The 23,014-nt window shown below is 41.3% G+C and overlaps 2 protein-coding genes and 1 non-coding gene across 4 annotated transcripts in view; 2 read left to right on the top strand and 1 right to left on the bottom strand.

Moving 5' to 3' along the window:
• The window catches only part of DNAAF9 (dynein axonemal assembly factor 9), a 171,286-nt gene that overhangs the window by 47,901 nt on the left and 100,371 nt on the right, over positions 1–23,014 (top strand). For both annotated transcript variants that reach the window (XM_055264885.2, XM_055264886.2), the window contains exons 7-8: positions 10,732–10,809; positions 21,706–21,804. In XM_055264885.2, coding sequence (XP_055120860.1) covers positions 10,732–10,809; positions 21,706–21,804 — 177 coding nt within the window. The remainder of the gene's footprint in view (positions 1–10,731; positions 10,810–21,705; positions 21,805–23,014) is intronic.
• LOC134735836 (ubiquitin-conjugating enzyme E2 variant 1-like) lies at positions 643–9,536 on the top strand. The gene is made up of 2 exons (XM_063633494.1): positions 643–7,871; positions 7,999–9,536. Exons 1-2 carry the CDS (start codon positions 7,702–7,704, stop codon positions 8,135–8,137), a joined length of 309 nt encoding a protein of 102 aa, XP_063489564.1. The 5' UTR covers positions 643–7,701; the 3' UTR covers positions 8,138–9,536.
• On the bottom strand, positions 10,194–10,300 carry LOC129474985 (U6 spliceosomal RNA). The gene has a single exon (XR_008654724.1). It is a non-coding gene; the product is annotated as a U6 spliceosomal RNA (small nuclear RNA).

The raw sequence follows: 23,014 nt of genomic DNA, 5'->3' as shown, positions 1-23,014 counted from the left end.
AAGACATTTATGCAGCCAAAAAACACATGAAGAAATGCTCCTCATCACTGGCCATCAGAGAAATGCAAATCAAAACCACAGTGAGATACCATCTCACACCAGTTAGAATGGCCATCATTAAAAAATCAGGAAACAACAGGTGCTGGAGAGGATGTGGAGAAATAGGAACACTTTTACACTGTTGGTGGGACTGTAAACTAGTTCAACCATTGTGGAAGTCAGTGTGGCGATTCCTCAGGGATCTCGAACTAGAAATACCATTTGACCCAGCCATCCCATTACTGGGTATATACCCAAAGGACTATAAATCATGCTGCTATAAAGACACATGCACACGTATGTTTATTGCGGCACTATTCACAATAGCAAAGAGTTGGAACCAACCCAAATGTCCAACAACGATAGACTGGATTAAGAAAATGTGGCACATAATACACCATGGAATACTATGCAGCCATAAAAAATGATGAGTTCGTGTCCTTTGTAGGGACATGGATGAAACTGGAAAACATCATTCTCAGTAAACTATCGCAAGGACAAAAAACCAAACACCGCATGTTCTCACTCATAGGTGGGAATTGAACAATGAGAACTCATGGACACAGGAAGGGGAACATCACGCTCCGGGGACTGTTGTGGGGTGGGGGGAGTGGGGAGGGACAGCATTAGGAGATACACCTAATGCTAAATGACGAGTTAATGGGTGCAGGAAATCAACATGGCACATGGATACGTATGTAACAAACCTGCACATTGTGCACATGTACCCTAAAACCCTAAAGTATAATAAAAAAAAATAATAAATAAAAATAAAAATAATTAAAATATGAAAAAAATAAAATAAAATAAAATAAATTAAATCACTGAAGTATGAATGGGAAGAGGAAAAAAAACCCTTAAATCTGTCCATGACATTTCAGACACTAAGGATAAAAGAATATTTTTTTTTTTTTTGAGACAGAGTTTCACTCTCGTTGCCCAGGCTGGAGTGCAATCACATGATCTTGGCTCACTGCAACCTCTGCCTCCCAGGTTCAAATGATTCTCCTGCCACAGCCTCCTGAGAAGCTGGGATTACAGGCATGCACCACCATGCCTGGCTAATTTTGTATTGTTAGTAGAAATGGGGTTCACCGTGTTGGCCAGGGTGGTCCCAAACTCCTGACCTCAGGTGATCTGCCTGCCTCGGCTTCTGAAAGTGCTGGGATTACAGGCGTGAGCCACCCGCACCCAGCCTGGATGAAAGAATATCTTTAAAAGCTTCCAGGATGGCCAGGCACAGTGGCTCACGCCTGTAATCCCAGCACTTTGGGAGGCCAAGGCGGGGGGATCACGAGGTCAGGAGATCGAGACCATCCTGGCTAACACGGTGAAACCCTGTCTCTACTTAAAAAAAAAAATACAAAAAATTAGCCGGGCATGGTGGCGGTTACCTGTAGTCCCAGCTACTCGGGAGGCTGAGGCAGGAGAATGGCGTGAACCCGGGAAGCGGAGCTTGCAGTGAGCCGAAATTGCACCACTGCACTCCAGCCTGGGCGAAAGAGTGAGACTCCATCTCAAAAAAAAAAAAAAAAAAGCTTCCAGGAAGTTGGTCAGTAAGTTTGGCCAAAAAAGGAAAAAAAAGCTTCCAGGAAGAAAAAACAAGTCACCCACCACAAAACAACAAAAACCGATTCCCAAGCCAACAAAAGCTCCCCAAAACAAAAACACAAACTAGACATCAGGCAGTGAGGAATCCTGATTCCCTGAGAGATGGAAACAATCAAGGTGAGCCCCGTGATGGTACTAGCTTATTACTTTGAGAAAGTTTCCAGACACAGCATAGAGAAGAGGGGACCCAGGTGGTGCCCAGTGCACTCCTTGAGTTAGGAGATGCATCTGGGAGTCTGGGGAGACCAAAGCAGTTAGAGTACTAAAGAGGAAAGAACCATCCAAAGATTCCCCTTTCCCCAGTCAGTATTCAGCGGAGTATTGATCAGTGCAGTCATTTGTGGTAACTACTCAAGGTCAAGAGAAACCTATCTGAAAGGATTCGAGGATAGTGCCTGATGTGTGTTCTGGGCTGAGAACAGTGCCTGTTTTCACCAGCTAGACTGGAAAAACACATACAGGCCTATCTTAATTTATTGTGCTTTGGTTTGTTGCGCTTTGTAGATATTGCATTTTTTTTTTTTCAAACAAATTGATGGTTTGTGGCAGCCTGCATCCAGCAAGCCTGCTCCAATTTTCCAACAGCACGTGTTCACTTTGTGTCTCTGTATCGCATTTTGGTAATTCTCATAATATTTCAAGCTTTTTCATTATTATTATATCTGTTATGATAATCCATTATGAGTGATCTTTGATGTTACCATCAGAATTGTTTTGGGGCATCACAAACCGCACCCATAGGAGATGATGAACTTAAATGATGTGTGTGTTCTGACTGCTTCACTGACTGGCTGTTCCCTCATTTTTTGCCTTATCCTCTGACTTCCCTATTCATTGACCATAACAATATTGAAATTAGGCCAATTAATAACCCTACAATGGCCAATAAAGGCTCAAGTGAAAGGAAGAGTCACAATTCTCTCATTTTAAATCAAAAGCTGGAAATGGTTAAGCTTAGTGAAGGAGGCATGTTGAAAGCCAAGACAGGCTGAAAGCTAGACCTCTTGCACCAAACAGCTAAGTTGTGAATGCAAAGGAAAAGTTCTTGAAGGAAACTAAAGCACTACTTCAGTGAACACAAATTATAAGAAAGTGAAACAGCCGTATTGCTGATACGGAGAAAGTTTGAGCGGTCTGGATAAAAGATCAAACCAACCGTAACATTCCGTTAAACCAAAGCCTAATCCAGAGCAAAGCCCTAACTCTCTTTAATGTGAAGGCTGAGAATGGTGAGGAAGCCGCAGAAGAAAAGTTTAAAGCTAGCAGAGGTTGATTTATGAGGTTTAAGGAAAGAAGCCGTTTCTATAACATAAAAGTGCAAGATGAAGCAGTAAGTGCTGATGTAGAAGCTGCAGCAAGTTATTCAGAAGATCTACCTAAGATAGTTGATGAAGATAGCTACACTAAACAACAGATTTTCAGTGCTGACAACAGCCTTGTACAAGAAGACGATGCCATCTAGGACTTTCTTTTTTATGTTTATTTTTTTATTTTTTATTTTTTTATTTTTGAGACAGAGTCTCACCATGTTGCCCAGGCTGGAGTGCAGTGGTGTGATCACGGCTCACTGTAGCCTTGACCTCCCAAACTCAAGCCATCCTCCCATCTCAGCCTCCCACCTAGCTGGGACTACAGAGGTACACCACCATGCCCAGCTAACTTTTTTATTTTTTGTAGAAATGGGGTCTCACTGTGTTGCCAGGACTGGTCTTGAACTCCTGGGTTCAAGTGATCCTCCCACCTCGGCCTCCCAAAGTGCTGGAATTACATGTGTGAGCCACAGCACCCAGCCTCTAGGACTTTCATAAATAGAGAGAAGTCAGTGCCTGACTCTCTTGTTAGGGGCCAATGCAGCTGGTGACTTTAAGTTGAAGCCAGTGCTTATTTACCATTCTGGAAATCCTAGGGCCCTTAGGGATTATGCCAAATCTACTCTGTGCTCTTTAAATGGATCACCAAAGCCTGGAGGATAGCACATCTGTTTACAGCATGGCTTACTGAATATTTTAAGCCCACTATTGAGTCCTACTGCTCAGAAAAAAAGATTCCTTTCAAGTATTACTGCTGATTGACAGTGCAGCTAGACACCAAAGAGCTCTAATGGAGCTGTACAAGAGGATTAATGTTGTTTTCATGCCTACTAACACAACATCCATTCTGCAGCCTATGGATTGAGTCATTTCGACTTTCAAGGCTTATTATTTAAGAAATACATTTTGTTAGGCAATAGATTCCTCTGATGGATCTGGGCAAAAAAAAAATTGAAAGCCTTCTCAAAAAGATTCACCAATCTAGATGACATTAAGGGCGTTCATGATTCATAGGAGGATGTCAGAATATCAACATTAACAGGAGTTTGCAAGAAGTGGATTCCAGCTCTCATGCATGACTTTGAGGGATTCAAGCCTTCAGTGGAGGGAGTCACTGCAGATTTGGTAGAAATAGCAAGACAACTAGAATTAGAAGTGGAGCCTGAAGATGTGACTGACTTGCTGCAATCCCATGTTAAAAACTTTAATGGATGGGGAGTTGCTTCTTATGGATGAGTAAAGAAAGTGGTTTCTTGAGATGAATCTACTCCTGGTGAAGATGCTGTGAACATTGTTGAAACTTCAACAAAGTACTTAGAATATTCTGCAAACTTAGTTAATAAAGCAGTGGCATGGTTTGAGAGGATTGACTCTAATTTTGAAAAAAGTTCTACTGTAGATAAAATGCTATCACGGCCAGGCACAGTGGCTCATGCCTGTAATCCCAGCACTTTGGGAGGCCAAGGTGGGCGGATCACCTGAGGTCAGAACTTCAAGACCAACATGGTGAAACTCTGTCTCTACTAAAAATACAAAAATTAGCTGAGCGTGGTGGTACGCACCTGTAATCCCAGCTACTCAGGAGGCTGAGGCAAGAGAATCGCTTGAACCCGGGAGGCAGATGTTGTAGTGAGCTGAGATCACACCACTGCTCTCCAGCTTGGGCAACAGAGTGAGACTCCTCCTAAAAATAAATAAATAAATAAAATGTTATCAAATAGTGTGGCACATTACAGAGAAGTCTTTTGTGAAAGGAAGAGTCAGCTGATGTGACAGACTTCATTGTTGTCTTATTTTAAGAAATGGCTGCTGTCATAGTGGATCATGCCTGTAATCCTAGCACTTTGGGAGACAGAGGCAAGAGGATCACTTGAGACTAGGAGTTCAAGATCAGCCTGAGCAGCATAACGTTATCCCATCTTTACAAAAACAGATTTTTAATTAGCTGGCATCATGGTGCACCTGTAGTTCTAGCTACTCTGGAGGCTGAGGCAGGAGGATTGCTTGAGAAGGAAGCAGTCTTTCTGGAGGATTGCTCCAGAAGGTCAAGGCTGCAGTGAGCTATGATTGCACCACTGCATTCCAGACTGGGTGACAGAATGAGACTCTATTTCAAAAAAAAAAAAAAAAAGAAAAGAAGGAGAGAGAGGGAGAGAAAGAGACGAAGGAAAGGAAAGGAGGGGGAGGGGAAGGGAGGGAAAGGGATTGCCACAGCCTCTTAACCTTCAGCAACCAACACCCTGATCAGTCAGCAGGCATCAGCATGGAGGCAAGACCCTCCACCAGCAAAAAGATTATGACTCACTGAAGGCTCGGTTGATTGTTCGCATTTTTTAGTAATAAAGTATTTTTAAAGTTAAGGTGTGTACATTTGATTTTTTTAGATGTGTTACTGCATACTTAATAGACTATGGTACATTGTAAACATAACTTTTATATGTACTAGGAAACCAAAATATTTGTGTGACTTGCTTTATTGCATTATTCACTTTATTATAGTGATTTGGAACCAAGCCTGCAATAGCTCTGAGGTATGCCTGTAATTCACTGGGCCCTGGGTAGAGCACTCAGGTGGATTTTGTCTCAGTAGCAGGGAAAAATCAACCCTAGACTGAGCAATGGCTCCAGACCTTCCTAATAATTCATAAAAGCAGGACCCCAAAGGATCAAACTGTTTTCAAGTAACTTAACTGCTTTCCAGAACAAAGCATAAGAATATTTATAGGAATACAAAAATATTTAGCATCCAGCAAGGTAAAATTCATGGTGTCTGGCATCCAGAGATCATCAGGCTTAAAAAAAGCAGGAAAACACAATTGATAATGAGATAATCAGTCTTCAAAATTGGCCTGGAATTGACAGAAACGTTAGAAGAACAGGACATTAAAACAGTTATTATAACTGCATTTCATATGTTCAAGAAGCTAGAGGAAAGACTGAGCCATAGAAGATATAAAAAAAAGACCCAAAGTTGGGTGCAGTGCCATGTGCCTGTAGTCTCAGCTATTCAGGAGGCTGAGGCAGGAGGATCACTTGCACCCAAGAGTTCAAGGCCAGCCTGGGGAACATAGCAAGACCCCTGTCTCAAAAACAAAAAAAAAACCCAAATCAACTTCTAGAGATGAAAACTACAATGTCTAAGATGAGAAATACACTGGATAATAATGAATGCAATAATTGAGAATTTTTTAAGAGGAAAAATACACTGGATGAGATTAATGGCAGATTGGATAATGCCAAAAAAAAAGATTAGTGAATTTGAAGCCATAGCAGTAGAAACTATCCAAGATGAAGTGCAGAGAAAATAAAGAATCCTAAGTCATAGTCATGAGGACAGAATAAAGACATTTTATGTCTTTTTGTTTTGTTTTGTTTTCCTTTTTGTGGAGAAGAGGGTCTCTCTATATTGCCCAGGCAGGTCTTAAACTCCTGGGCTCATACTGTCCTCCTGCTTCTGCCTCCCTAAGAGCTGGGATTACAGGTGTGAGCCACCACGCTCCCCCAGAATAAAATAAAGACATTTTAAAACTAAAAAAAAAAAAAAAAAAAAAAAAAGTTTGTTTTGCATTAATCTTTTTTTTTCTTTTTTTTTTTTTTTTGAGACGGAGTTTCACTCTGTCACCCAGGCTGGAGAGCAATGGCATGATCTCGGCTCACCGCAACCTCTGCCTCCTGGGTTCAAGTGATTATCCTGCCTCAGCCTCCCAAGTAGCTGGGATTACAGGTGTGAGCCACCACGCCTGGCCAGAATAAAGACATTTTAAAACTAAAAACAAACAAAAAAAGTTTGCTTTGCATTAATCATTTCTTTTTTTTTTTTTTTTTTTTTTGAGATGGAGTTTCACTCTGTCACCCAGGCTGGAAAGCAATGGCACGATCTTGGCTCACCGTAACCTCTGCCTCCTGGGTTCAAGTGATTCTCCTGCCTCAGCCTCCCAAGTAGCCGTGATTACAGGTGTGTGCCACCACACCTGGCTAATTTTTGTATTTTTAGTAGAGATGGGGTTTCACCATGTTGGCCAGGCTGGTCTTGAACTCCTGACCTGAGGTGATCTGCCCGCCTCAGCCTCCCAAATTGCTGGGATTACAAACGTGAGCCACTATGCCCAGCCTGCATTAATCCTTTCTTAGCTATTGGATAATGTGTTCCATCAAACAAGGTAGTTAACCAAGAAAGAGGAGACAAGTAACCCACAGAGCCAAATCCATCAACTGAGAGCTCCAGGATGATACCAAAGAATGTGAACGTCCAGCCAGAATGAGGTTGAAGAAGAAAGGGAATTTGAGTTTCGGATATGTTTAAGTCAGTGGTTCTCAATCGGGGTGAATTTGTCTTCTCCTTCCCCCTAGACATTTGACAATGTTTGGAAATATTTTTGGTTTGCATTTGGAATGGCGGTGGGGGTGGGGGGGGGTGCTATAGGCAGCTAGTGAGGGCCTACAATGCGCAGGGCAACCCCACAGAACAAAGAAATGTCAAGCCCAAAATGAAAATAGTGTTACTGTTGAGACATCCTGGAGTAGGCAAATTGGATGGGGATGTTAGATAAAAAACAGAATTGATTTGTAAAAAAAAATTATACACATGAAAAAAATGAAGCTGTTACTACTTCTAAGGATAATAATAATAAAGCAAATTGGAATGTAAAATGTACTTAGCCTGCAGTAAATAATATTTACATGGTTTTAACATTGTAAACAATAATTGTTAATAAACCACTTCAAGCGACAGCAGCGCAAGATGGCAGCCACCACGGGCTCAGTAGTAAAAGTCCCTTGCAATTTCCAACTGTTGGAAGAATTCGAAGAAAGCCAGAAAGGAGTAGGAGATGACACAGTTAGCTGGGGTCTAGAAGATTACGAAGACTTGACACTTACAAGTTGGACAGGGATGATAATTGGGCCTCCAAGAACAATTTATGAAAACCGAATATACAGCCTTAAAATAGAATATGGACCTAAATACTCAGAAGCACCCCCCTTTGTAAGATTTGTAACAAAAAGTTAATATGAATGGAGTTAATAGTTCTAATGGAGTGGTGGACCCAAGAGCCGTATCAGTGCTAGCAAAATGGCAGAATTCATATAGCATCAAAGTTGTCCTGCAAGAGCTTCGGCGCCTAATGATGTCTAAAGAAAATATGAAACTCCCTCAGCCACCTGAAGGACAGTGTTAGAGCAATTAATCAAAAAGAAAAACCACAGGCCCTTCCCCTTCCCCCCAACATTCGATTTAAGCAGTCTTCATTTTTCAGTAGTAAATTTTCTAGATATGTCTTGTAGACCTCAGAGTACTGGAAAGGAAGCTCTCATTCAAAGGAAGTTAAGATACTGTAAATGATACTAATTTTTTGTCCATTTGAAATATATAAGTTGTGCTATAACAAATCATCCTGTCAAGTGTAGCCACTGTCCATGTAGTTGAACTTCTAGGATCAAGAAAGTCTGTTTAAATTGATTACCATCATAACTGGTGGGGCACATCTAACTCAACTGTGAAAAGACATATCACACAGTCACCTTGCTGCTGATTACATGGCCTGGGGTCTCTGCCCTCTCCCCTTACCCTCCCACCTCCCACTTTCCCTGCAACAACAGCCCTCTAGCCTGGGGGGCTTGTTAGAGTAGATGTGAAGGCTTCAGGTCGCAGCCTGTGGGAGTACTGCTGGGTGTGTGGGGTGCTTCACCTGCACCCCTGGTTTAAGTCTTAAATGATGCCCCTTCCAAGCCATCATCCTGTCCCCACACTCCTCCACTCCCGCCTTTGGCCAAAGCATAGATTGTAATCCCTCCACTCCCCTCTGAGATTGGCCTTTGGTGAGGAATTCAGAGCTTTCCCCATATCTTCTCTCCCCCACCTTTATCGAGGGGTGCTGCTTTTTATTCCCTCATCCTCAAGATCCTTTTTGCACCATCACCACCTAACACCTTCCATGACATTTCCTTGCTTGGGCCAGAAGCCATCAGGTAAGGTTGGAAAGAGTCTTTGACCTCCCTTGTTTAATTTTGGAACTGTACTTACTCACTCTCCACCAGCCTGGGAAATGAATATTGGGTCCTCAGCCCTGCCACCCTCTGCTGTCATTGGCTGATGGGTTGTTTTTAGCTCAGGTTTTGATAAGGTGAAAAGAATAGTCACCAGGGTTACTCAGACCTGCCAGCTCTCGGAGTCCTTAGTGGTTAAACTCGGAGAAAGGCCACATGAAGACACTTGGAAGCACACGTGATCCCTCTGAATTGTTTTGCTTTCCTGTAATTGCTTTTGCTTTTAAAAATTGAAGTTTTAAACAGGGCTTTCATTTGGTCATCCTTGCAATCCATTGGGGTCTAGTTTGGAATCTGACGACTGGAACAAAAAGAACCTTGAATCCGGTGCATGCCTTGGTTTGGTGCTGTTGCTGCTTCTCAAGATCCTCAGCAGGGATTAAGAAAGAACCCGGTGTGCACAGCAGATCCCCGAAATTGGTGGGCTTGACCTCCTGGCAAATTGCTGTGTCTTTCCACTTTCTGTTCAGGACCACTAAATGCTGAAATGTGGATGCATACCAAAATAAAAGCAATTCATTGTGTAAAAAAGTTATTATTAATAAATCAGAAAAGTTATTATGATATTAAATGATGTTAGGATATGTGTGTGTAAACAGTTTGGGGGCTGGGCACAGTGGCTCACAATTGTAATCCCAGCAGTTTGGGAGGCTGAGGTGGGTGGATTACTTGAGCCGAGAGTTTGAGAAAGAAATAGTTTGTGAATAGGAATGGGTGTAGAAGAACTACATCTTTGCCAGAAGTCAATATTTAGTTTCTAAATTGATAAATCAAAAAACAGTGATAGGCTGGGCGCGGTGGCTCAAGCCTGTAATCCCAGCACTTTGGGAGGCCGAGGCGGGTGGATCACGAGGTCAGGAGATCGAGACCATCCTGGCTAACACGGTGAAACCCCATCTCTACTAAAAATACAAAAAATTAGCCGGGCGTGTTGGTGGGCACCTGTAGTCCCAGCTACTCGGGAGGCTGAGGCAGGAGAATGGCGTGAACCCAGGAGGTGGAGCTTGCAGTGAGCCAAGATCGCGCCACTGCACTCCAGCCTGGGGGACAGAACAAGACTCCGTCTCAAAAAAAAAAAAAAAAAAAAAAAAAACAGTGATAGAAGCATATTATATCAAAACTGGAGGTAAATACCAAAAATGAAGGGAGTTCTAAGTGATTGCTCCTTTTTTAAAAAAATTATTTTTTGAAAATGCGGAATGCTTCACAAATTTGCATGTCATCCTTGCACAGGGGCCATGGTAATATTCTGTATATCCTTCCAATTTTAGTATATGTGCTGCTGAAGGGAGCACCTGTGTTTGCTTATGAGGAGTGAGACTAGTGGGGGTTTGTGAAAGGTTGGAGTCGGGGATTACCATTTTTTATTATAAGCCTTTTGTACCATTTGATTTTTAAAGCCATGGACATGGATTATTTTGATTAAAATTTTATTTAAAACAAAGGCAAAAAATATACAAGTCTGTATGTGCATGTGTGTATGTATAAATATATGTGTGCCCATTATTGAAGATAATCAGTACCAAAGTTTCTGAAAAAATAGTTTCCTTGTATGGGAAAACATTTATTAACATGTATAGGATTAATAAAATTGATACAATTTTGATTTATTATTCTGTTCACACTAGTTTACACCAAAAGAGTCATTTCTGAACATCAGAAAATAATTCTGATTGTCCTAATGATATTGACTTAATTATTTCAATGTTTTTGCCCTCTGTTGCAGTTGCAGGATGTGAGTTTGAATCTGTGGAATGTCTACAGCAAGATGGATCCTATGTCTCTGGAGAGTTTGCTTTCAGATGTAAGGAGCCAAACAGTAACTTTTAACTATTAGTATTAACGTCCAGCTCAGTTACCTGCTAGTGATCTTTAATTTGAAGAAATGCAAAGGATATTTTAGTTTGCTTCGGTCAAAAAATAGAGCAGTTTCTTTCTTGATTATTGTCTTGAATTCCTTGGGGGTATAAAGGAGGCTGGCAAAGTGACATTGCTCCCTCTTCCACTCTGAGGTGACTTCACTGGAGGCAAAACCAGGGCCTCCTGCCTGGCCTTAGGTTTAGGTTTTTATCTAAAGGCATTCTTTCTGTTGAACTGGACTTTAGAAAAACAATGCAGAAGGCTTTCTCTGGCGTGAAAAGATAAAAAGATGAGATTATGGCTTAAAGGAATCAAGGATTAGAGCGGGGGGGGGGGCAAATTTTTTCTGTGAAAGTCTAGTTAGTGATATTTTAGCCTTTGTGTGCCTCATGGTCTCAGTGGCAACTACTTAACAATGCCATAGTAGCATGAAAACAGCTCTAGACAGTGTTTAAACAAATGGGTATGTCTGTGCTCCCAGGAAACTATTTACAAAAATACATGGCCTGTCTGTATCAGGATCGAGGGGAAATTTGCAACGAGGAGCAACAAACAGAACTAAAGCTTTAGGACTCTACTCTGGTTAGGCAGGTCAGTAGTGTCTCTCAGTGGCCATAGATAGATATGCATGGTCATGGACTTAGAATGAGCCATTTCTCCAAGGAGCTTCAGTGCAATTAGCGAGGAACAATATTTAACAACCAAGATCTGGGCATTAGGTATGTTTCTTGCTTCTGTGGGGACATTGGTTTTAGGCCCTTTGAGTGGGCATGCTGAGAAAATAAAGTAAAAGAATAATAAGGAAAGGAAAAGAAACAGTTTCAAAAATTGTGTTTCCTTGAAAGAACAGAAGGTTTGAATCTACATATTGAAAAGGGCAGACTGGGCACAGTGGCTCACGCCTGTTAATCCCAGCGGGCGTGAGGAGGCTGAGGCAGGTGGATCACCTGAGGTCAGGAGTACAAGACCAGCCTGGCCAACATGGTGAAACCCCAGTTCTACTAAAAATACAAAAATTAGCCGGGCACAATGGCGCATTCCTGTAATCCCAGCTACTCAGAAGGCCGAGGCAGGAGAAATGCTTGAATCCAGGAGGTGGAGGTTACAATGAGCTGAGATCATGCCCCTACACTCCAGCCTGGGTGACAGAGCAAGACTCCATCTAAAAAAAAGGGTATACCATGCCGCAGAGAAAATTGTCTCACAATGGTCAACACTGAGACATATTCTAATAAAGTTACTAGAGTTCCCCCCAAGCCCTAAATCCCCCCAAAAAACAATAAAATGCATTGGCATCCAGGTACAGATAAAGTAGAAAAATGCAGGGTAGCCTTGAGTTTCTCCATAGCAGAAAAGAAGTGAAGCAACATATCTATAATAAAATCCTCACGAACAAAAATATAACACCCAAATTTTATTTTATTATTTATTTTAAAAATATGTATATTTTTAGAGACAGGGTCTTGCTCTGTTGCCCAAACTGGAGTGCAGCAGTGATCATAGCTCACTACAGCCTTGAACTCCCAAGCTCAAGTGATTCTTGCACTTCAGCCTCCTGAGTAGCTAGGACTACAGGCGTGCATCACCATACCTGGGTAATTTTTTTTTTTTTTTTATAGAGATCGGGTCTTGCTGTGTTGCCCAGAGTAGTCTTAAATTGCTGGAACCCGGGAGGCAGAGGTTGCAGTGAGCCAAGATTGTGCCGTTGCACTCCAGCCCGGGCAACAACAGCGAGATTCCGTCTTAAAAAAAAAAAAAAAAAACCTGAAAAATTAAGTAATAAAGATATAAATAACAATACAAAATGAAATGAACAGTAAAAGATAAAGCTGGATGGGTGAGGAAGGAGGGAGTAGGAAAAAGAAGTACACTAATTTTATTATTGAACATGGTCAGAGATTAAGGAAATTGAGCATTAAGGTTTTTACATTAGTAAACACTAGCACTCAGTAATAATTTATTTTTTTTTCTTTTTGAGACAGAGTCTCACTCTGTCGCCCAGGCTGGAGTGTAGTGGTGCGATCTTGGCTCACTGCAGCCTCCACCCACCAGGTTCAAGCGATTCTCCTGCCTCTGCCTCCCAAGTAGCTGGGATTACAGGCACATGCCACCATGCCTGGCTAATTTTGTATTTTTACTGGAGAAGGGGTTTTGCCATGTTGGCCAGGCTGGTCTTGAATTCCTGACCTTAAGTGATCCGCCCACCTCGGCCTCCCAAAGTGCTGGGATTACAGGCCTGAGCCCCCACGCCCGGCCTCGGTAATAATTTAAGTAATGAAAACACTACATATCGGAGTATTTGAAAAACAGCTAAAGGAGAGCTTATAAGAAATTTTTTATTGAAAATAAGTAGCCAAGTGAAGAAGGGGAAAAGAGTAAGGAAAGAATTCACTGCATAGAAAGCAGAAAATAATGAAATAGAACATAGGAACTCATAAATAATCCCAGCACTGGTACTTTGAACCTGAGAATAATGAAATAGAGAAACCATTAGCTTAATTGTGGTAGGTTATATTGTTTTTTCATAACTTTTTTTTTCCCTTCATGCCCTTGTTGTAGTTGACAGTGGTTATTCTTTCCTGTTACACTAATGTTGGCCCTGGTCATATGGAAGGTGATTGGTCATAACATGACATGTCTGACCAGAGGCCTTCGGTGTTCTTGTGTAATTTTTGTTGCCCTCTTATACTCTTGCCATGAGAACTTTTCCCAGGTAGTTGCTGCTTTGTGTGTGGGTCCTGAAATGACATACATAGAACAGACTGTAACAGCCCAGCTGAGCCATAGCCAGCCTGCAGACCTGTAAGCAATAACCTGACTAATAAACTAATCTAACAAGAAAAAAGAGGGAAAAAGCAGAAATTTCAACAGAGAAAAGAGGGCAATGGTAGGTACAAGGAAGTTAAGAATCATAAGAAAGTAATTGCATCATTTCAATGCAAATACATTTGGTTAAATGTTAATTAAAATAGGCCCCAGGATAGATAGAAAATCTAAAATAACCAATTGAAAAAAGGCAGAGAAATTACCAGGAACACATTTCGTGAGTGAATTCTCCTAAAACCTTCAAATATAGTTTCAGAGCTATTTAAAAGTTCAGATCCTGCCGGACTCCGAATTTGGGCCGGATTAGCGGCTCACGCCTGTAATCCCAGCACTTTGGGAGGCTGAGGCAGGTGGATCACCTGAGGTCAGGAGTTCAAGACCAGCCTGGCCAGCATGGTGAAACCTCATCCCTACTGAAAATACAAAAATTAGCTGAGCGTGGTAGCACATGCCTGTAATCCCAGCCACTCGGGGGGCTGAGGCAGGAGAATCACTTGAACCCGAGAGATGGAAGTTGCAATGAGCCAAGATTGCGCCTCCAGCCTGGGCAACAGAGCGATACTCTTGTCTAAAAAAATAAATAAAAGTTCAGATCCTACCCTTAAAACGTTTTAATGTAGTGATGAACTAAAACCAGACAGCACTGAAAAAGAACATCTTGCAAACTCTTAATGAAATTAGCTTTAAAAAAAAAAGTCAGACGGCACTGGATCTGAAAAAAAAAGAGAAATTAGCTGTTATCAAAACTCAATAAAAAGAAACTAAAGAAAATGAAAACTACAGACCAGTATTATGAATATTGATACCAGTATTTTAAGTTAAATATTAGCAAACAGAACCTAGATATTCTATGAAGTAGGGTTTATTAAAGGTTCTATATTTAGTTCAATATCTGGAAATCTATTAGTGTAACTGCTATATGAATTTTTCCTCTTGGAGCCTTTTATAATGACTCCATAGATGCTAAAAAAAAAAAGGCATTTGATAAAATTGAACGTCTGTTCTATTTAAAATTTTCTTTTTTTTTTTTTTTTGAAACAGTCTCAGTGTCAGCCAGGCTGGAGTGCAGTGGCGCAATCTCAGCTCACTGCAGCCTCCACCTCCTAGGTTCAAGTGATCTCATACCTCAGCCTCCTGCGTAGCTGGGACTACAGGTGTGCGCCACCATGCCTGGCTAATTTTTGTATTTTTAGTAGAGACAGGGTTTCACCATGCTAACCAGGCTGGTCTCGAACTCCTGACCTCAGGTCATCTGCCTGCCTCGGCCTCCCAAAGTGCTAGGATTCCAGGCATTAGCCACCGAACCCAACCTCTGTTTAAACATTTATAATTAAAGAAGAATGTAAAAGAAAAATAACATCTGAAATTTTTGGTTTTTGAAAAAAACATCATCCCCTGACTAACCTAATTATGAAAAAAAGTGAAAAGGCACAAATGTACAGAGAATATAAGAATTAGGAAGACTATTTAACCACTGATAAAGAAGAGAGACAGGTAATTTAGTAGTATCTGCATGCAGTCTCCTCAATTGAGGAGACTGCAGGTCACACATAGAGGCCAGAATAGCACTGTAGTTTTAAGACCATTGCTAGTGTCCCTAGAGTCAGTAGAGAGGGTCCACTCGGGAGAGCATCTTTAATTGCACCTGGAATAGCAGTGACATCATGCAGCTGAAGCAGCAACAGTGGTGATCACCATGGGCTGTAGAGCAGGCTCTTTCCTAGTTTTCTGACTTCTATGAGCTTGGTATTCTTAGGTGATTGGAAGAAGGAGAAGGAAGCCCTTTTGATGTGTGATAGTGGACTTCTCATCCATCCTGAAGAGTAAAGGCTGAGAGCCAGATTTAACTGTATTTGGAAATAATAAAGTAAGGTGATAACTCTGCCTGGAAGTGCTCAGGATTGCTTCTCAGAGGAGTCATGTGTGGTCATCAGAGATTTTCCAGAAAGGGGAGAAGGTGGTAGAACATTCTAGACAGAGAGGGAAGGAGGCTGTCTGAAAGCACCAGAATAGTCCTCTGCTGAATTTTGAGAGAAGGTGCTCAAATGTGGCTGCTTTACCCTCACTGGTATTTAAGCCAGTCCTTGCCTAACCTGGGGATGGTACAATGAATATGGACTTGGAGCCACCCAAGAGCTACCTCTGCTGGATGCCAGCCTAGAGCCAGGAGTTCTGTTTGAAGTTCAGTATCCTTGTCCTCCTGCTAAGGGCGAAGGCACAGTGGCATGGTTCTTGACCTCTGTTGCTTCTTTCTTCTGGATTTGGCCTTGAAGAATCTGAATGATAATCTTTCCATTTACCTGACCAGTTCCACTTACTTACAACAGTATCTATTTCCACAAATGCAGTGTTTATGTTGGGGAAAAGTTGGGAGAATAGCATGTCTAGTGGAAAGCACACAGGTTCTAGGTATCTCTTGTCTAGATATTTCTCTGCTTTTGCTGCTTGTTAGTATTGAATCCTCAGGCAAGTCACTTTATTGCCTGGTGCCTCAGTCTCTTCTGTAAAGTGGGCATAGAGAAGTAACAAAGATGTCAGGAAGATTTAAAAGGACAATATACATAAAATAACATTTCATATAGAATGCTGGTGATTTTTAATATGAGTCATTGCATCTTGCATTGGAAAAATAGAATATGCATGGACCTAAAAGCAGTACTTAATGATTCATTCTACCTTATTCTATAATTAGTACTGACATATACACCTCCCTCAGGGGTGGTTTTTTGGGGAACAAAGTGCCTCTCTTCTTCTCTGTAACCCGTAAAGCACACTGTGTTTTTCACCTACAAGTTAGCAGAGAATTGGTATTGCTTAACTGTGTGACTGCTTCCTGTCATAGACCCAAACCAAAGTGGGTGTCACCAGGTAGGCCATTTAAGTGGAAATACACCTCCTGAGTCTGTTTCTAATAGAACTGAAACACAGTGTATTCTGTATTAATAGCCTTTTTTTGGTGGGGGAGGGCACGGGGGGACAGGGTCTCACTCTGTTGCCCAGGCTGGAGTGCAGTGGTGCTCTCTCGGCTCACTGCAACCTCTGCCTCCCAGTCTCAAGTGATTCTCCCACCTCAGCTTCCCTAGAGGCTGGGACTACAAGCACTTGCCACCACATCTGGCTAATTTTTGTGTTTTTTTAGAGACAGGGCCTTGCTGTGTTGCCCGGGCTGGTCTCAAACTCCTGGGCTCAGGTGATCCACCCACTCCCAAAGTGGATGAGCCACCGTACCCGGTCCCTTTTTGTTTTTTTAAAATCTCACAAAGTGAAGCATTCTGGTAAAGCTGAAGAGGTTGGACAGAGCCAAGTAAGCAAGGCAAAGATGCACTCTGAGATGAGTGGCTTTGGGCACAGCTTCCCTGAGGCCAGTGATGTGCATTATGAGTATCTGAGAGAGAGAGACAGCAGACAAATGTCAGGATGTTGAGGGGAAGGCTCAGATGTATATATTTATTTACATACATATACACATATGTTATATATATGTTATATATATGTCTGTATATATGTTATATATAATATCTGTATGCATGTTATATATAACATATATGTGTTATATATACATATATTTACATATTGAGGATATGTCACTTTATTGCCTGGTGCCTCAGTCTCTTCTGTAAAGTGGGCATAGAGAAGTAACAAAGATGTCAGGAAGATTTAAAAGGATAATATACATAAAATAACATTTCATATAGAATTATTTCATATAGAATTTACATATATGTATATATAACATGTAAATACATATTTATACGTATATATATAAATATTTTGAACGCATAGATTTAAACATATTTGATGCGTTTATATCCATTGCAATTACCATCTTTCTCACAGCCAGCCTTGGGCTGACCTGCAGTAGAGGCAGTACTGAAGATATCTAGTGTGCAAGGTCTGATAATAAGCACTTGATACAGATTATTTCACTTAATTCCTGTAATATCTGTGCAAGGTAGGTAGTAGTCATCCCAGTTATATAAGGCATTTGAAGCTCAGGTTAAGTTCCTTGCCCAAGGTCACACAGCCAGTAAGAGGCAGAGATTCAAGCATAGGTTTTTCTGAATTGAAACATTCTTTAACTGCTGGAATGTGAGTGACAGCCAACTTGAAAAGGAGAATAGATCTGGGACCAGAGAGGTCAGACAGACATTGAAGGTCTGTGGTTAAAGTGTTAGTTGGAATTGCTAGAAGTATATCTATCTCCAGGGTCCAGAAGGGGATAACCCAGTGCCAAAGTGGAAAGATTGCCCTGGGCCCAGGATACAGGGGCACTGACTGGACCTGATAGCAGTGAGTCAGAAACCCAGACCCAAAAGGTTGGGTTTATCGGGCTGAGGCACAGAGGTGGTATGGCAAGGCATTCTAACTGAGGACCCTGCAGATTACCAGTTACAAGTACATGCACATTTCTATATACAAAATACTATGTAAAAGTAAGTTGAGAGAACATTTGCCAGAGTGTTTACAGTGATTCTTATTCTGTTTTCTGTAATGAACAAATAATACTTACGCATTTGCTTTTAAAGACTTTTCATTATTAAAATAACATAGATGGCCGGGTGTAGTGGCTCACACCTGTAATCCCAGCACTTTGGGAGGCCAAGGCGGACAGATCACTTGAGGTCAGAAGTTCGAGACCAGCCTGGCCAACATGGTGAAACCCCATATCTACTAAAAATACAAAAAATTTAGCTGAGATCACGCCACTGAACTCCAGTCTGGGTGAAAGAGCAAGACGTTGTCTCAAAACACATAAAAAAAAATAACACAGACTCAGAAAATAGCATAAAACTGATGTACAGTCTAATAACTTATAAAGCAAAGCAACAGAACCTCCATTACCTCCTTCCTCTTCCCGCAAGAATAACACTATCATGAATTCTATGGTAGTCATCTCCTTACTTTTCTTTGCAGTTTTATCATCCAAATGTGATTTTATAAACATAGGTTAGTTTTGTTTGCCTGCCCTGTATGCATGTGTGTGTTTTAGGTTTCTTTTAATCTGTAGGTTTTCTCTATCTCTTTGTCCCCCCTGCCCCCTAACTAGCTGTTGAAGAAACCATATCATTTGTTTTATAGTTGCCATCAGTTGAATTTTTTTTTTTTTTTTTTTTTTTTGAGATGGAGTCTCACTCCTGTTGTCCAGGCTGGAGTGCAGTGGCGTGATCTTGGCTCACTCCAACCTCCGCCTCCCAGGTTCAAGCAATCCTCCTGCCTCAGCCTCTCCAGTAGCTGGGATTACAGGCACGTGCCACCATGCCTGGCTAATTTTTGTATTTTTAGTAGAGATGGGGTTTCTCCACATTGGCCAGGCTGGTCTTGAACTCCTGACCTAAAGAGATCTGCCTGCCTTAGCCTCTCAAAGTGCTGGGATTACAGGCATGAGCCACTGCACCTGCCCCAGTTGAAATTTTCTTAATTGTATTCCCATGATGTAGTTTAACATTTTCCCCTGTCTCCTGTATATCCTGATCATTGGTAATTGAATCTAGAGCTTTAATCAGTTTCAGGGTTGATTTTTGGAGAAAAGACTACTTCCTATAGGGTGTTACATTCTTTATCAAGAAGCACATAATGTCTAATTGGTTCTCTTTTTGTTTTGTGAACAGCAATTGATGTGTAATCCCTAGATCCTTAATTCATTAATTAGATCCTCAATTCACCATTGTACAATGGTGTTATTCCAATTGTATATATATACATAAATATATTGCATATATGTATATTGTATATATTTTGAACTCATAGATTTAAACATATTTGATGTGTTTATATCCATTGCCATCTTCAGTGATGCTCAAATTTTTCTGTCTTTGGATAATGAACTCCCTTCAGGTTGACTCACAATTTAACAGAATCTTATTTTAACAGAATACTAATAGTCCTTGATAACTTCCTTGCCAGCTACTATGTTAAGATATCCCAGCCTTATCTTTACATTTCCTGTCTGAGACCCACACTCAGTCAGTTCTCTAAAATGTTCTGGTTTCTTTGAATGAGAAGTGGTATTTCAGCACCACAATCTGAGTGCTAGAAGTACTCATTGCTGGTGGTTTGGCCATTGTTTCTAAATCTCTTCAGTAGATAGAGCTAGGAAATATTTTCTATCTCTTTCTCTCTCTCCCTCCCTCCTCCTAATATGTGTATGTATATATATAGATAGATAGATACCTGTATACACACACACATTTTTTTGTTTTATCCTACATTATATATAAAACGTACTCAGAAAACACCATCAGCACTGTCACCTACATGATGACTGAAAAGAATTTTTTTTGGTAGAGATGGGGTGTCACTATGTTGCCCAGGCTGATCTCGAACTCCTGGGCTCAAATGATCCTCCCCCTCAGCTTCCCAAAGTGCTGGGATTGCAGGCAGGAGCCACCATACCTGGCCAGAATTTTGTGTGTGTGTGTGTGTGTGTGTGTATGTATGTCTGTGATAAGTATCATATATAATATGCATGTGTACCTATGTATACATAGATACACACACATCTGTATATATAGATATAGATAGATATTCTGGGCAGCAAGTAGAGAATTTACATTGTCTTCCCAGCAGTGTTGCCTTGTGCTTTATGTCTAGGGCCAGAAGTAGAGTCAGCACCTGGCTAGCACAGAGGTCTGAGTACTTGTGTATGCTTGAGAGGAGGAGGGCATAGATCTGGCCAGTGAGTTTTGGTGCAGCAAACAGAATGCCTGCTATGAGCAAGGCACTAGACTGGGTGACTAACATACATACTCTTCCATGGTGCAAAATGGACAGGGAAGATGACTGTCCAATTTGAGTACAAATTATTAGCAACTTCAAAATAAGGACAAGGATAATACTTGAGGAGTATCTTAAGCAAGTCCTAATTGGTGGGTTTTTTTTTGTTAATTGATGATACCTTCAAGAAAAGCCCATAGCAAAAAGCAATTTGTAGTGCTTGAGAATAAGAATGAGTTCAGAAAGGATGCTAAAAAGCAGCTGTGATAGGGAATGGAGGCTGCATGTAGAGGAGAGTCAGCTAAGAAGGGTGCAGTTTCTCAGTACTCATGTGGCTACTAGAAAGAGGGCATAAGGAAGGAGAGGGCTCTATGCCACCCTGCCCTTTAACTAAAGTCAACCAGTCCTTCAACAAAGCTGCTCAGATGTGACTCTTTTGGCACTGGACATGGTACCATCCTTTAGGTGCCCTGTAAATAAATTCCTCCCAACAGAGTTGCTAAAGTAAGGTGCTTAAGGATCATTACTGTCCATTCATTCATTCATTTGTTCAGACAGAGTCTCGTTCTGTCACCCAGGCTGGAGTGTAGCATCACAATCCCAGTTCACTCCAACTTGGACCTCTTGGGCTCAAGCGATCCTCCCACCTCAGCCTCCTGAGTAGCTGGGACAACAGGTGCGCACCACCAAGCTCAGCTCATTTTTTTCACGGGTTTTTTTTTTTTTTTTTGTAGCGACGACGTCTTATCATGTTTCCCAAGCTGGTCTGGAACTCCTGGGGCTCACGTGATTCTCCCACCTGGGCCTCCCAAAGTTCTGGGGTTACAGATGTGAACCACTGCTCCTAGCTGTCCTTTTAAATGGCTTTATTTGGAATATAATTTATGTACCATAATATTCATCCATTTTAAGTGTACAACTCAATGATTTTTAGTAAATTTACAGAGAACATTTTCATCAGCCCAGAAAGTTCCCTTGTGCCCACTTGCAGTCAGTCTCCATCCCAACCCCAGGCAACCACTAGTCTACTTTTTGCCTCTACAGATTTGCGTTTTCTGGATACTTCATATGAATGGACCACATATCAGGTGGTCTTTTACATCTAGCTCTTTCACTTGGTATAATGTTTTTGAGATTCATCCATATGAGTAGCATGTACTAGTAGTTTGCTACTACCTTTTAAAATAACATACATAAATGGTCTGGTGTTTTGAGATAAGTTACAGTTTCATAGTTTTCGTTTTCTAAAATACCTCCTTTATATGACCAAACACATTATCTGTTTCCTTTTTTTTCCCAGGATTTGGTGGCTTTTGAACATCAGTGGACTAGCTTCTTCGCTAATTTTGACACAGAAATTCCTTTCCTGCTGGAACTTTCAGAATCTCAGGCGGGTGAGGTATGTAAGGGAAGGGTCAAATAGGAAGAATAAAATGATTAATTTATTTATTGTTTTAATTTTTTATTAAATTTTTTTCAAAATACAACACTATCAGTTCTAATTTATCATTTAAGCTGTGTTGTATACCATAAAGAAGTTTCCCCCCATGCCAACCCTTTATAAAAAGCTGTCTTTTATTTTGTGCCAGCTTCTCCATTAGAAGGATTTTTGCTTTGCAGTGTGATGGTGCCGGGAATTCTACTGGGCACCAGTTAATAGACGTAGGAATAATTATCCACATGTGAGTAGCACGCCTTTGTCAGTTTAACCTCCAGATAATGAATGCCAAGATGTCTTGCCAAGCAGATGACGCTAGTCAGCAGTTACCAGGCTCTGAGTAAACCTGAAGTATCTAGATTGAGAACCAAGACACAGGACAGCCTCAAAAACTAATTACCAGGAAGGATCCAAGGAATCCTTCTAAGCTTGCATTCTAGCCTTCTTGGGCACTCACTGCAGCCCTCAACTCTCCTGTGCTCCCCTGTGGCTCAGAGCAAGCCCTCCTGCTGATGGTTTAGAGCTGGAATTGATCTTTGTTGTTACGCATTTTACCTTTGAAATGGAGTCTCGCTCTGTCGCCCAGGCTGGAGTGCAGTGGCATGATCTCGGCGCACTGCAACCTTTTCCTCCAGGGTTCAAGCAATTCTCCTGCCTCAGCCTCCCAAGTAGCTGGGATTACCCGCACACACCACCATGCCCAGCTAATTTTTGTATTTTTAGTAGAGACAGGTTTTACCATGTTGGCCAGGCTGGTCTCGAACTCCTGATCTCAATCGCCCACCTCGGCCTCCCAAAGTGCTGGGATTACAGGCGTGAGCCATCGCATCTGGCTACCTTTACATATTTTATAAACCCCACAATACAATGCTCTTATTTTTCTTTAAACAATCAATTATCTTTCTTAAAGATTTAAATAATAGGGAAAAAGTCTTATATATTTGCCCGTGTATCGCTTCTCGGCCTTTTAGCAAAGGTCAAGTGTAATATACTTGCCCATGTTGTTGCTCTCTCTGGTGCTCTTCATTCCTTTGTGTAGACCCAGACTTCCCCTTGGCATCCTTCTCCTTGAAGGTTGGTCTTTAATATTTTTTTGTGGTATTAATCTTCTGATGATAAATTCTTTCAGCTTTTGAATGTCTGGAAAAAAAATCTTTATTTTGCCTTCATT

This window comes from Symphalangus syndactylus, chromosome 24 (assembly GCF_028878055.3).
Source record: "Symphalangus syndactylus isolate Jambi chromosome 24, NHGRI_mSymSyn1-v2.1_pri, whole genome shotgun sequence".
Taxonomy (NCBI): Eukaryota; Metazoa; Chordata; class Mammalia; order Primates; family Hylobatidae; genus Symphalangus; species Symphalangus syndactylus.
This window is presented reverse-complemented; position numbering and strand designations above follow the sequence as displayed.